General features: G+C 44.8%; 1 protein-coding gene across 1 annotated transcript in view; it reads left to right on the top strand.

Annotated features, from left to right (window-relative positions):
* Positions 1 to 15,301, top strand: part of foxo6b (forkhead box O6 b) — a 41,701-nt gene extending 26,400 nt beyond the window's left edge. Inside the window, exon 2 of the mRNA XM_042436686.1 lies at positions 12,638 to 15,301. Coding sequence (XP_042292620.1) covers positions 12,638 to 14,365 — 1,728 coding nt within the window. The 3' untranslated portion in view covers positions 14,366 to 15,301. The remainder of the gene's footprint in view (positions 1 to 12,637) is intronic.
* The last annotated feature ends 402 nt before the right edge of the window (positions 15,302 to 15,703 follow it).

The following is a 15,703-nucleotide window of genomic DNA, read 5'->3' as shown; positions in this document are numbered from 1 at the left end:
GATTTACGACAGTCAACACACATCACAAATTGGCACTTCAAAAGAGCACACCTGATGAGAGATGTGTTTCTCTTAAAAGAAATTTGGGTTCTCAAAAAAGTGTGACAGTGTGAATTGGCAAAATTGTTCTCTGGGAGTCAAGTCATATTCCCATGGGTTGAAGAGTATTTTCAAAGCTGGCTGAATAAAAAGAGACTGATTGAATCAAACAAAACTGTGAAGTATTTATTGTAGGCTATAAGTGTGTATTCTTCCCATAAATTTCATATCATTACTATTCCTATCCAGCTTTGGTATTTGAGTGTGGGCCCCAAGGCAGGTATCGAGTTACAGAGATGCAATTAAAGATGAAGCTAATGATGATCCATTATGAACAGAGACACGCCACCCAGGTTGCAGTGAAATATGATCCTGATAAATCTGTGTATGTGTTTTGCTGTGATAAATATTGCCATCAGGGGTCAATATGAGAATTACGCTTCATGAAATGTGGCTCATTTAAAGTTTTGCAGAGTGCTGATGTGATGTTCGTTTTCCAGACCTCTGAATCTCTGCCCACGTCTCAGAATTTGTCAGCAATTTCAATAGGTCTGGTGTTGTGCTCATTGACGGCTGATTCAACTGTGCCAATCAGAGCCTTGTAGGCGAGAATAAGAATGGAGGCATCATCTTCCTGTACCAGAGCCAGAAAAAATAGATACATTCATGAAAACCAGTGACAGACTGACAGAAACATTGCCACAAAAATGACGACAAATGTGGATGAGAACGATTTGTTTGGGTTTGAACGGGTCTGCAATAATTCTGTCTCTCCTTGCTGGCTGTGAAGCAATGCATTCATAGAGCAACTACACTGTAAAAGACTGGGGACAAAATCTGCAGTCCTCATACCTCATAAAATGCAAGTTCAGCTGAAGCTAATATGATTCTTCAGCACTCTCAGTTAGCCAAATCGAGTGGGTATCTCCATATAGGTCTACTTCTGGTGTTTTGCCCCAGCAACAAAGCTACTTGTGACTACCAAGACGTATCCCTTTGCTGTGGCTCAACAAAGAAACACTGTATTTTCTTTTAAAAAGAAAATACAGAAAATACACACACTTACACACTCGGTTCTGCTAGCTCAGACTGCTAAAGCCTCATACTGAAGCAAAACCTTTTGTAAAACAACTACTCTGTAGGAAAAATGAGCCAAGATCCACAGTCATTGTTCAGTGCAAAAATGTATTCCTATATGTATTCCTGTATTGTGTCCTGGCAGTCACGTGTAGATTTATTGCTGCCATTGAACCTACAAAGCATCCATCCACTCCAGCTCAGCAAAGAAACACTTTAAAAGAAAACCATAACTAGAAATACCCACTATAATTGGCTAACACACACTGCTGAAACCTAATGTTAGCTTAGGCTAAACTGCCATCTTCCAACGTACTGTACTGTAGCAGTCACCCATTTGTGGGACTTGCTATCATTTCTCTGTCTCCCCGTTCCAAATTTGGATAGTTGCATGTCTGGGTTGATTGGAGGGTTATGCAGATCACCTGTGTGCAGAGTGTGGGGACTGGCTCCCAGGTGGTGATTGAGAGCAGCTGGGTGCGTTCCCGTCTCGGCCAATCTGGGTGTGATAACGCCCTTTTTCTGGGGTTTAAGAGAGGAGAGAAACTGCACACCATGGTCACTCTGTTCTTTCCTCCACTGGTTGCAGATCTCATTTGAAAAGATTGTCAGACGGAAACTCTGGCCTGTTCAGGCCCTTTTGTGTCTTTTTTTCTGGTCTTTTTCTTTCTGATGTGAGGGTACCTTTTGAGGGAATACCATAACATAAACCAAGTGTCCTGCATTGGTTTCTTAGTGCCCATTGAGCAAGAAGTTGTGCTTCCCCCATGATAAGCCTAAACACCTGCAGTTTCCCATTGTGCAACACCTTGTGAGGTTTCTCCGAGTGAATATTATTTGTTTTTTCTTTTATTTCTTTATGTGGCTGGGAGCTGGTTTTCCGACTTCTTACAGAACATCTGCGTTCAAGGGGAATCAGTACCGCCACAGTACATATGAACATCTGAACCTATCCTTTTTTAAATCAACATTTTTCTTCAGTCATAGTGAAAACAGTTAAGCACTGCTAGCCACCACCAATTTTTGTGTGGACTGAAGATGATATTGTTAGTCACTGTAATTGTTCAGGGCAAAATGAAACAATATAGCAACCCCTCCCAGACTGGATGAATTAAGTGAAACAAAATGGCAATTTAGTCTGATAAACAGGTTATTGATGATCTGTGTTGAATTAGTGAATTCAACTTAGCAGTTTGATATTTTTATCAAGCAGCAGTTTGGGGACAAGGGTGCTCAACCTCTGAGTATTCAACAATACATCCTTTTTATTAAACAAATAATGAATTTTCAGTACAAAATGTTGACAGTAATGAGAAAGGAGCTCTTCAGTGCATATTTAGATTAAAGCAAACTAACCTTTTTAATTGAGGTACAGACATTTTTACAAAATTTGATCCTCTTCTTCAGAGGTCTATTATCCATTCAAGGCTACAACATTCTCTGTTTGGAATCTCTCTAAGTTTGGATAAAAGGCCAAAGGTGGAACTCATTATTTGAAGATAAGAGGAAAGTTGTTATTCTTATAGCAAGTTGTGGCAGTATCTGAAGTATGTTCCCATCTATCCAACACCTGAAGTCAATCCAGCCTTTGTTGCTTTTTATTACTGTGCCATTCAGAACGTCTCATCCTGTGTTTCTGCCAGTGTATCAGCTTTTGACTGTGGATCAGTGCATTTTGTTGGAGTTGTCTTACAGCCTCAGTGTGTGGATGGATGTGACAGCTGAGTGTTGAGGTGGGTGGTGCTCTCCTGAGACCCGGTGGCAGGTGTGATCAGGCCTGTTTCTCAGCTTCTCCTTTGGCTCCCATAGGTGTCACGATGCTCCACCTGGCGTGTGAAAGCTCCCAGGGGAAGGATAGAAATCACAGCCGTGGAGGTCACTCCTTTTATGACTGTGAGGCAAACGTGTAGGTGACAAACTACATTTACTCTTGTTACTATAATTGAAGGTTCTTTTTTTCTGTATTCGCACTATGTGTGAAGCTCTTTTGGATGCCAGTCTTTTAGAACCCAGCCGTATCTTATCTGTATCATCATGCAGAGAATACATTAGACTAGTTATAATACTAAATGGTCGTTTAGGTTCTTTTGTTTTTTGCTCGTTCACAAGGCTCGAAGCTAGCAAACTAGTAACAGAACAAGCATGTCTTGCTAATTGTCTAAACGTTTGATAGATAAAATCAAAAGAACTTAAGTGTATGTATTTTGTAATTGCTGGAAAACTGAGAGTTAATAATGTCATGCAATATACATTGCATGGGAACAACAGAAGAAACTGTTGCTTCATTGTTCCTCTGGTTCATTTAGCAACTAGCTTGTAGGTTTTACCAGAGAGAAGCCGAAGAGACAAAGCAGAAAAGTTTACACCAGTACAAATCAAAAAGATGAGGGATGAGAGAAAATATCCCTTTTTTTAAATTGTTTTTATCCATTAAAAACTTTCCCCCAAAAACCATTACAAAGTGAAAAGAAAAGAGCTAAATATCTGAACATGAGACACAAAAAAGGATGATGTAATTTTAATTAAGTAAATGGAACAAAAGAGCATTTTTTAAATTTTATCCCAGCCACTACCGCAGTAGAGGCCAAAATGTTGGACCTGACCTGAAATGGACCTGTGGAAAATCTACCCAAACCATTAATTTTCAAAAAAAAGAGACCTGACCCGAATAGACCAGAACATAACAGACCCGAACAGAGAGAAAACACAAACACCAGCAGCAGCCTGATGCACTATCAATTAATTTCGATCAATTAACAAGCAGCCACAGTGGGAAAGAATAATAATAATAATAATAATAATAATAATAACCTAAAAGATCGAATGTAAAGTTATAGAAAAAACCCATTCATTTATATGCCTCAAACACATTTATAACATATATAATAATAGTAGCTGATAATCCTATTCCACCTCCTGTACAAACAATAAAACCTTCTGTAGCAAACTTGGTGATAGATGGACAAAAGACAACGTTCTAACCTATTTACTCTTTATTTTATTATAAATTAATGATAGATGTAAAATCTGTGAATCAAATTCCAAAAATCCAAAATTCATTTTACAGCATAAATCTTGTAGACGACTGATTTTCCTAAAATAATTTTGTCTTCAGTTCCCTTGTCAGAACCTTTTTCTCATCTTTGACTGTTTGCATAAAACAGGAGCTAACAGCTGATACCAGTTGGTTTTTCCTTTAACTTGTTCCTCACGTCGATTCTCTTCAGTTTGCATTCTGCTCTCACTCAAAACACACACCTTGTGGTCAGAGATGATACGCATACACTTGGGTATTGGATATATTGACATACAGACTCCAGACCTGCAGCAGTAAAAGGACCTGACGTGATTAGCCTGCGTAGAACATGGACCTGGTCTGACTGTCTTGGTTCCTCAGAACTTAGTGCTTCATTCACATTTAAGCAAAGTAAAAGTCCTCAAGCAGGACATGTAGGTGTTCCTTCCTCCTCCGGTGTTCGTGATGTAAGGATGGCCAACAGGAAGGAAGCACCACTCATGGCCACTCTGGGTCCGTCAGTCTTTACAGAGCTGGCTGTGGCCTGAGGACCGGGCATCTCTGGCATGCAGGGAGGATTTTCCGATCCCCTGCCCCGCTTTCAGATGCTCGTTAATCTGCCGGCTCTATTTTTATCTGCCCTCTCCTCCCGCCCCCGGGCTCTCCGCCTTTACTCGGCTCCTAATGTCCATGGAGGGAGAGGCTGCCTCGGCAGGCCGGCAGCTCCAATTAGAGGCCTCTCCGCTGGGGATTGGGCTCGCTGTCCGCCCTTAGCCCCTCAGGCTCTCTTCCTGTCTACCTTTCTCAGGTTAGCCTCAGACAACGCCTCGGTCCCTGCCTCTCTCTACTCGTCTTTTCCCTCCCTGTCTGCCTTGTTTCTCTGTCTTCCCCCCAACAGAGCTTGTGGAGCTCCACAGGGAGTAAGGGGGAGTGAAAGGCCTTCTGTCGCCTGAGGGCTGGTGCTAGTCCCTTGGCTGTACTTTGAGGAGAAACTAACTGGTGCACCTTTTCAGGAGGCGGCCTCAGTACAAATGCTGGAGACACTAACTCTGATCGTATTGTCACAGATACTGCAAGTAAACAACTGTACCTTCTGCTTGTACTGTAAACGCTATTACTCATCCAGGAGGGTTCTTCAAAGACTCTTTGACAAGGACCAGGACAAAGACACCAATTACAAAGACCTACAAATACCCAGTCTTGTTCTCAGAGGGTTCCTTGTTTTAACCTACTGAATTACAGCATTTTTTTTTTCTTCACATCACAATGTTCTTTACATTTAGTCTTTATTAAATGGTTCTTAATGCCACTGTCAAATGATCTACTAGGTGGTGCATGTCTCAGCCATTTTCTGGTGCTACAGTAAATTAAACAGTTCAGTTATTGTTACAACTACTATGTAATATATCAGTATTTGCAACTTTCCACACTGCATTGGCGGTGATGTTTTAATGTTAGCAGCAGCGCTATTGTTGTCTTTATTGTAACTGATTGGTCTATGCTGTTGCTGGCCTTATACACAACTAAGTTATTGTGTTCCTTAAATGTTCCTAGCTACACTGCATTCCTCTGGATGCTCTGACCTATTATTTCCCTGCAATCCACCAAAAGAATAGCATCTTTCTTCCCAGCTTAGCCCCCACCCGAACTCCACATGCTCACACCTTCTCCAACCCCATTAATCCCTCAGCCTCCCACTTCTTTATTTCCCTTCAAAGAGACAAGCGCTGCCCGTGACATCAGTCACAGGAAGTGAATCTTTAGCGTTGACTAATTTCCATCGATTGCCTCCAGACAGGCTTAGCAGACGAGACCCATTCCCACACAGAGCCTGGCTGCTCTCATTTAAGTCTCTCCCCGCCTGCAGAAAACGCTCCACAATGAACGCAGTCAGCGCTTTTATCTTCTCCCCCACTCCTGCTTATTATCAAATAAATGCGCAGCATAGAGAGATACCCATTGACAGGACCGTGCATAATGACTCCTGGCTGTGTGAAATGGATTAATAAATAATGGTTGAGCAAGGGGAGAAAACGGCTTTGCTTAGTCCCACTACTTCTCAACAAGGCTGCGTAGAACAATCTCCACAACACTTGGCTAGATCGTGCCGTACCACATCTAATGGAGCACTGCAAGGAATTTAAAACGCAACCTTCCTCTTGAATGTGCTGTGGAATGCGTCATAAATTAGAGGTGGGCTCCTTAAAATGTGAAGCAGAAAGCACTATAAAATCCACTACATGATGTTCTACTGAATCCTCAAAAGAATCCCCTCCAAGAGACTTCTCTCCTGTGAGGATAGAGAGGTAAAAGCAGCCTATAAAAATGTCCAGGAGCAGAACTCCTCTGCAAACTGAACTCCTCTGCAACCCCGTCTCGCTGCTGACAGAGCTGCAGCAGAAGGTAAATCAGTTTCCTCTTTGCTTCTGCTTTCACGCTCTCATGAGTATACCAACGGTTCAAACACACATATCCTGCAGTTTCCATGTGCAAACTCAATTGAACAGGCACACAGTCGAGTCTACAAACACCAGAGGCCTCCTTGTTTTTAACAAAGCGTTCCCATCTATTGCCTCTCAGTGACATATTGCTTCATTAACACTCTTGGCTTTGTGTATATTGACAGCTTCTTCAAAATGGCAGAGAGTGAAAGTGTTCCTGCCGTCTGCTCTGCACCAAAGGGGCTTAAACAGACTATAAAACCCAAACTGAGGCTGTGATAGTGAAATGTGCTCTGACTGCCACTGTACCTCTGTGCCAAAGTAATAAGTCTGTCTGAGACACGGGGTGAAAAGGTCTCAATCTCCTTAACGCTAGATTAAGGAGCAGCTTGATCAAGGCGTCTTAAGTGCTTCATTTTGGAATCAGGATCAATAGCCGCTAAGAAGAATTGAGCTTGGAGCTTGGGTAGGTAGAACTGATTGAATAGAGGCTAATGACTTCTCAGAAGGCCCTTACAGCGAAGGAATGGGTCATACAGTATATCCTGCTCTTGTGTCTTGTATTTTAGCATTTTATTTCCATTCCTTTAAATGATACAGAAAAGGTTAATCTATCCCACCAGCTCAGGTTGTCACAACAAGCACATAAAATAACATGGTCTTGTATTAGTGTGGACATACTAACATGTAGTGAAAAACATGTTTTGGACAGTAAGGCTGTGATGTGACGTAGCAGGGGTCAATCCGGCCGTTTTTGAGGACCCATGAAAACCTGTGCTTGTTTTTCTTGGCTTCCAATAACTGTCCGACCAATTACGTCTATCAATGCCGCGCCCACCCTCAATCTCCATGATCCGACCAATCCCCACCCTGTCTCTGTGGTTGCAGGGTGAAACCCAGCTGAGGAGTGCCCAGAATTAACCAGGATTAGCCTCGGATTGTCGGGGATTACTCAGGCTGGAGAGGGATTAAGTATGATTGCCAGTTTGGGGTGGGTGGGGGGCGTGAATGTGTGTGTGTGTGTGAGTCTGGGTGCGCGTACACATGGAGGTGAACATGTGTCAAGTTGTGAAATATATATATGGTGGCGTATGTTTACATGTGTAACGTGTGGGTACAGTACCACCTGGACCGGAAAGTCTGGAAAAAAAATGGATTTTATTGACATTACTTTGACTGTAAACATTATCTTTTTGAGGTTTGGAAAGGTCTGACATTTTTTTTCCTTATAGCATAATAGTCTAGTTTTAGTTATATTTTGATACAAGTTGATATATAGAATTAATATAGGAAACTTGTATCTGCTCAGTCAAAGCTCAGTTGTGAGAATTGCCTGTAACAGAGAGACAGCAAGAGGGAAAAGGGTGCAAAGAGTTACATTATTCTCGTTGCTATGCAACACAAACTGGAAAATTTGCAATAGATGTAATTAACGCTAGCCACATAACCCACAATAAAAAAGGGACAAGGAGGCTGAAAATAATAATAATAATCAAGAAAATTAGCCATTGCTCTGTTATTGCTATTCTGAAATGGAGGATGTAGGCACATGGTATCCTGCTAAAGAGAACACAGTTTCTGACCGTTTAAAATACAGTTTGGAGACAATAAAAATGTACTGTTGGTACAGCAGGTGGATAAAATAACAGCACCTCATAGTGTGACATAATCTAGTACAACTGTAGAGTTGAGTCCACTTTTTCTTGGCCTGAAACAGTCTCAACAAAAACTCCAAAGGATGTACGTATTTCTGTAAGAAATGCTGTACTGTATTGCATCAGACTGTCCAGATGTTCCCGTTATTGTGTCCATGTGTATGTTCAAGTTGTAATTCTAAGAGGAGTACATTAAAAGCCACCCCCAAACACACATTAAAAAAAAAAGGATGAGACACGTAAGAGCCACCCTTAACCCCTTACCACAAAAACAGTATTCAAACATGACAAAACAATCCCAACTCAAGGTCCACTTGTTAGCTTTTTCTGGAGAGTTTGACAATATCACACAGTCTTCATCAGTAGGTTGACATAATAAGCATGATTAACATTTTGATGCTTAACTTTTGATGCTTAAAATGACAAGCAGGTTAGGGTTCATCTTATAAATGCATAGCTATAAATATAAGTCCTATGGATGAAGTCATAGCAGCTATTGACCTTGCATGTCAACAGATCTAACACCATGACAATGGAGATAACTCAGTCCACTGAAGACGGTGTGATATGCTTGAAAGCTTTAGAAAAAAACTTGTACTGTGTGAACCTTGAGTTGGGATTTTCCTTGACATTGACGAACTTCTTTCAATGTCAAGGCTTAATATTCAAACTGCATTATATCTAAATGTTCAGCTGTAATTATACAGCATATACAGTGGAGTGAGATGATGTAGTTCAAAGTCATATTGGCCTGTCACTATCAGTATTTATCACCATGCAGAACACTGACCAGTATGTTCAAACCTAGCCATAAATATTTGCCTGGTCTGGCATTTTGAAAAGGAATCCTGTGTGCAGATAGATCTGTGTGTCCATGGGCCATTAGCTAACCACTGGACTGACTATCCCCTGACTCAGTGAAAGCAGCAGTGTGTCAGGGTCAAACTCAGTCACTATTTATGTATAATATACAGTAGTAGAGCTGGATACAGTGCAGTGCATTCCCTGTAGAGGGGCAGGGTGGATGTGAGGACAGATTCAGTCACCGTTTTCTCTGCAACAGTCCATCTCCTCCTGCATTAGCAGAAAGCCAAAGGCTGAGAGCAGAGGGAACCGGCTTCTCCACTTCAGAATCAGTCTTTCTGTCAAGTTAATATATATACAGTGAGGCAGGGATGGGCAGCCGTGTGCCATGGAAGGCTGATAGTCTGCAAGTTTTCATTCCAACCGAGGACCACGCTGAAAAATTTCACTGATCAGCTCCTCCTCTGTGGCTGACAGCGTACTAATCAGTGCCATCTCCTGTTATATAATATTTGATTGCAATAAAAAAACGCAGTGCTGGACTCTGAATTATTTTCTTTTTGATATGTTGTTGTGGTGTTTTTCCTCGTTGATGTAACTAGCCATCAGTCACAGTGGATGGTATTGTGATGCCGTTTAAAGTCGAAGAATGTAGCGTGATTGATTATGCATTTATTTTCTTGATAAATTGCACAGTGGCTGTCAATTGAAAACCCTTATCCTGAGTTGATTCATGTTGATCAGATGCCACACACATGAGAATGAATATGTTTGTCGAGAAATTTAGTGTCATCAAGAAAACTGCAGCACATCTTAAAGAACTCTAGAGGCCTCATATATATGTAGCGTCACTCCAACCTCTTCTAATTTGTTGAGGATTCATTGGCTTCTTATTGCTCCCCTGTGTTCAGATAATAGGCCCTTACAATCACAAATCATCATGTTTGGAGACTGAAGTGTTGAAATTAGGTGGTGAAGGTGTTCAGTATTGGCACCAAACTTTCACTATTAGCAGTTCAGATCCAAAAATGTCAAGAATTTATATATCTCTGCATTGTCTTCTATTTTATATATATATATATATATATATAAAGACAATGCAGAGAGCAGCCACATTATAGTATAGTATGATATATCAGCAGGTGAAGGAACAGCAGTTTACTATTGTGGTGTAATTGTTGCTCTGGTAGTTGTATGTATGCTCTCCTCCTCTCTCACACATACACATACACACACACACACACACACACACACAAACTGCTAATCACAGCTTGGTACAGGTAGTGAGGCGTTGGAACTACTGGTGATTGAGCCTCCCTGGTGGATTGGAAGCAGGAATCTGACAGACTCAGATAAAAGGCTGTTTGGAGTTGCCTGCAGCATCAAACAGCATCAGCCCCCTCTCCTCCCCCGCTTCCCCCCCATCTCCTACCCACCATCACCTCCCCTCTCTTCATTTCTCCCTCTTTTGGTTTACTCTGTTGCCATGGCTACGCCCAGCCGTCATGTTGAGGAGGAACCTGTCAGGGCGCCGCTCTCAGATCACCTGACGCGGGTCACCTCCACTTGCGGCCTCTTTCACACGGCGTCATCGTTCAATTTGGCTTTGATTAAGTCTGCGCTTCATAGCGCGCCGCGGTTGAGAAGTGCAGTCGGCTTATTTCGCCGCTGAACATTGAGCTCGTGCAAATTTTTTTGCCGACCTGGTGTTTTGAAGAGCACCCCTCTGAACAGCAGAGAAAAAAAAAAAACACATCCAATCCAATTGCCACATCTGTGAAGAGAGTGTAGTCAAAGCAGCGTGATTTGAGTGGAGGATGGGATGAAATTACCTGTTTGGAGTCATGCTGAGGGGATGGGTGTATGTGGAGGGGGCTTTTCTACATGAATGAGAATAGTAGTAGGTAGGATACAAGACTGATTTGAAACCCACTTAAGGTTGAATTCCCCCTGTAAACACTTTGCGAGAAACCTATTACCTGCTGTTCTGGATGCTGTGCTTTTCATAATATGTTGAAACAACAAAAAGCCGTCACCTCTTTTAGTTGGCTGTCCAGTTCTCAGCAATGTGGCTCAGTATGCAGCCAGAATAGAGGAAGGGGTACATATGCTGACTGTATGGATTGCGCTGAAGGGTGAAATGTAAGCTGGCCCCCCTCGAACACAGATTTGCATCTCCTGCTGTTTGTTTCCGATATTCCGCTCGCCTATCAGCGTGAATGAATGAATGAACGAAGGAGGGGAAGAAGGGGGTTGGAAGTTGTGTAAGGTGATGAGAGGATGGATGTGGAGAGAGGGAGCGAGTGAGCAATGTCGTGATCAAGAGACGGTGAGACACAGAAAGGGAGATGAATGGGACTGAGAGCAGGAAAATTGGACAGGAGGCGGGGAGTGAATGAAGATAGAGAATGGCCCGAGATATCAGGAGACAGAGATTGTGAGCTATGTGCAGGTAATAAACAAGGCAGAAATAGATAGATATCTCAAGAGAGGAAAAGAAAAGTGTGATTGCGCGCTTGAGGTAGAGGATGGAGGTGGAGGTGGAGGGGGGGTGGGGTGGGGGTTGTTGCTCCCAAAAGATCAGAAAAGAGCGAAGAGGCAAAAGAGAGGAAAGAAAGAGAAGGCGGAAAAGCGAGGGGAGGAAAGCTGGAGAGAGTGTGAATAATGACACAAGCAGGAAAGATTTGGATGAACATGCTGTACTTAGACTAACTTGGCCAGCTGAGATGATGTGTATCCCTGCTAAGCTCTCCTTTAGGCAGGCTTAGATCTCATCAACTTACACCAGGTTGGCACCGGCTTCAAATGCTGCTGGATTAACTATACAGCTGCCACTCAGACAGTTAAACAGGGGTCTGGAGAGGCTTATCCTATACATCCCCCCGCACTCCACATTCACCCACAACCACCGCCGCCGTCCTCCTTCAAAGCTAACTTGCAGGAAGACTTTATCATAACGATATCCGCTGCTGTTGCCTCTGGTCATGTTAATTGTGTCATGATTTTAAAAGAGGTTAAATGAGCATGTCCCCCCCCCCTCCACTTCCCCCGTTTACTTCCCCTCTATCTTATTCCAGGCCTATGTATGAGTGTTTCTTTTTTCATTCTGGTGCTCTTCCAGTTCTTCTCCTGCCAAATCACGCCTCCCCCTCCCTCCCCGTCTCTGGCTGGAACTCAGGCTCTCATATTTGGAGGCCCTGCAATCGATATGGGCTGTCTGTGATTGGGTTGCCTCGCGTGATTCATTTCTGTAACCTTGGTGATGGTTTGATGTGGAGGCTGCACCCATGTCCATATTATGACTCAGTGAGCGCGTGTGGAGAGGAGAGGCTGGTCAGGGGAGGTATCGATTGGTCTTTCACTCTCCCTGCCCTCTTTGCTCTCCCCTCCATCTCCCTCTCTTTCTTTATCCATCTTTTTTCTCACTCGCAGTGCAGCCTTGATAGTTTGGCCATAATTTGAAATGACTTTGTGTTCTCAAGAAATGATTATTTAACCCTAAATGTTCCCTCAGGTGTTAATGTTTATCTCTTTTCTCTCTCCCCTTTCCATCTCCTTCTCCCTCTCCCCTACCATCTTCTTCCCATCTTTCTCTCTTATTCCAGAATTCGATCAGGCACAATCTGTCCCTGCACAGTCGCTTCATCCGTGTGCAAAACGAAGGGACGGGGAAGAGTTCCTGGTGGATGCTGAACCCAGAAGGAGGGAAGATGGGCAAGGGACCCAGACGACGTGCAGCCTCTATAGACAACGGCACCCGCTTTCTGAAGACCAAGGGTCGCATTAGCAGGAAGAGAGCGGGGGCCATAGGCCTTGGTCGGGGACAAGGTCAGGGACCTGGACCTGCAATGCAGGGCTCTCCAGAGCATGGCAGTCCAGCTGGGAAAGGAGGTGTTGGCATGGGGGGTGAGGAGTACGACACCTGGACAGATCTCCATTCTCGCACCTCCTCCTCTGCCTCCACCCTGAGTGGCTGTCTGTCCCCGATCCTGGCTGAGGCAGAGGCTGATGAACCAGAGGAGGGGGGGCTGTCCTGTTCAGCCTCACCACGACTGTACCCCAGCCCCACCAGCACCCGCTCCCCGGCCCTGGGCACTGGAGGCCACTGCCCCACTGTGGAGCTGCCACAGCTGACTGATCTGACTGGGGCTATCAGTCTAGACGAGAGCGGCTATCCCCAGCCACCGCAAATCAAATGCAACGGATATCCCTACGTGCCTGGGCCCAAGGCAGAGGGCTCCTACTGCGGGCCTATGTATGGGCAACCCTCTATGGGTATGCTCCGGCACCACACTCCCATGGAGACCATCCAGGAAAACAAGCCAACCAGCTTCCAGCGCCCAATGAGGGGCTACTCAGAGACCAATGCTCTGCAGAGTCTTCTTACTGGAGGTCCTCCGTATTGCAACAAAGACACAGTGCTGGGCCAGGGACGGGAAACACACACACTAATGACACAGGGAACCAATGGCATTCACAACCAGCACAGCCACAATCAGAATCGAAGCCACAATCATAACCACAGTCACAGCCAGGATCACGCACACAATGCCAGTCTACACAATGGCCACGGCTCAGTCCATGACCAGAACACAACCCACCATCAGAACCACAATCAGGGTCACAAACACCAAGCCAGCCTCGACTACAGCCACAGCCACAAACCCCACCCCGCCCATGACTACGGTCCGAGTCAGGAGCACGGTCACAGTAACAAAGTAAACCCCAGCCATGACCACAACCCTCGCTCTAGCCAGAGCCACATGCACAACCACAACCCCCACAACCCTCATAACCCTATGCACAGTGGGCCTCACCCCCAGGCCCTCTCCCCACGGGTGAGCACTGACATACTGCAGCCCTACAGCCTCAAGACCTCTAACCACTACGGGCCCCGTCCTCACCTCCCCACATCGCCATCCCTGCCACCTAACCCTGCTGGTGTCATGGACGTTCCCCAGGACCCTTGCCGCCTGGCGTCTGCACCTCACCCCCGTCACCAGCCTTACCCCGGAGCTCACCATCAGGGTATGACCGACTCCTGGCACGGCTACTACCACAACAACCACCAGTCGGGGAACACTGGTTACCAGGGGCAACAGCACAACTCCCATAGTAGAATGGCTGCTAACTTGGAGATGGAGAACGTCCCCAACAGCCTGGACTGTGATGTAGATTCCATCCTGCTCAATGACTTTATGGACACAGAGAGCATGGACTTTAACTTTGACGGCTCTCTGTCCCAAGGCGTGGGCATGGGGATGGGCATGAGCTTAGGGGCGTTTGCTTGCCCTCCACCGGCGCACAGCAACCAGAGCTGGGTGCCAGGGTGAACCCAGGCCCAAGGGCTTGCATAAACACATGACTGGAACGCTCACCCAGTGGGCCAGGCTGCTGGTGGGCTGTACCCTTGGACTGACTGACTGTGATTCTGTTTCTCTGAGACTGTAGAACAAAATACGTATTGTCATTTTGTTTCCTGGGGACTCCCTACACACCCACATCCTACTCTTCCTCTCTTTCTCCCCCCTTTTTATAAAGCCTTCTGTCTCCATATTGAACCTGCCCCCAATGAGCCCATCGCTAAAGCCCCCACTGTTCATGCCCTTCAGTTATTTTTTTTGTTTTTTTTTATGCTCTCCTCCCAATGTCGTCCTGCCTGTCCCAAGCTCTCAAGCACTTTACATCCATCCTTTCATTCAGATGCAGTAACACAAAGACCAGGCAAAGTCACGTTGTTTGTTGGCTTAAGTTTAATGTATGCAATCCACTTTACAGTATTATCTCCTCCTACAAAGGAGGTGTTGTTTTTGACTTGAGAACATGATCAAACAGCTGCATAAATAGGTTTCAATGTAGAGGTGTTCTCAGATTGGGGGTTATAAGGCAGGGGAGGCTTTGAGGTTTAAGGATGAAGAAAAAAGGAGGTTTTTTTAGAAGAAGTGGGAATAAGAACTAAAGGGATGGAGGGATAGAAAGGAAGGAAACTCCAGGGTCAGTGTGACTTCTCCTCTCTCGGTGGACAGCGGTGTTTCCTGTTCTGCTCAGTGCAGCAGGACAGTCATCCATCAGGCAACCATCAGCACCACTCCATTGAAATGCAACGTCCCTTCTTTAATCTCCAAAGTAATGCCAGAGTGATGCATCACTATTGCAAATCTAATGTGCCACTCTGTGTTTTTTCAACCCCCCCCTCTCCCTCTTCAACTCCGGACACACCGGCTTAATGTGTTTTGGCGAAAGTGATGATTAAAGTCACTCTGCACTAAATGGGGGAGGGATTGAAAGGGGTGGTGTTGGGGAGGGGGGCATTGAGGGGAGATGATAGGAGAGGAGAAATGCAAATATTCCCTCTGTGCCTCTTCCTCTCCATTTTGTGGATTTATGTAGCTTTCCCCATAATGAAATAAGCAACGATCAGAGCCTGCTGTACATCCTGAGGAGCTCTCTGATTGGCCTGCACTGGGCTGCCTCAGCGTGGCTCCTTCACCGGCTGACCCCAGAACAGCTTAGCGAGCAGCTGTGGTCAGGCGAAGATGTTGATGGAGCTGCCGTCCTCAGACCCCAGGCAACCTTGTCTAATTCACTAACACCCAGGTTCAAGCCCACTATGTGCTTTTACTCCTGTGAATTGCACGCTGATGAACAGCGTCAGCAGATTACTATTTGGT

Source organism: Thunnus maccoyii, chromosome 15, assembly GCF_910596095.1.
Source record: "Thunnus maccoyii chromosome 15, fThuMac1.1, whole genome shotgun sequence".
Lineage (NCBI taxonomy): Eukaryota > Metazoa > Chordata > Actinopteri > Scombriformes > Scombridae > Thunnus > Thunnus maccoyii.
Note: the sequence above shows the minus strand (reverse complement) of the source record. Positions and strands in the feature narration are given on the sequence as shown.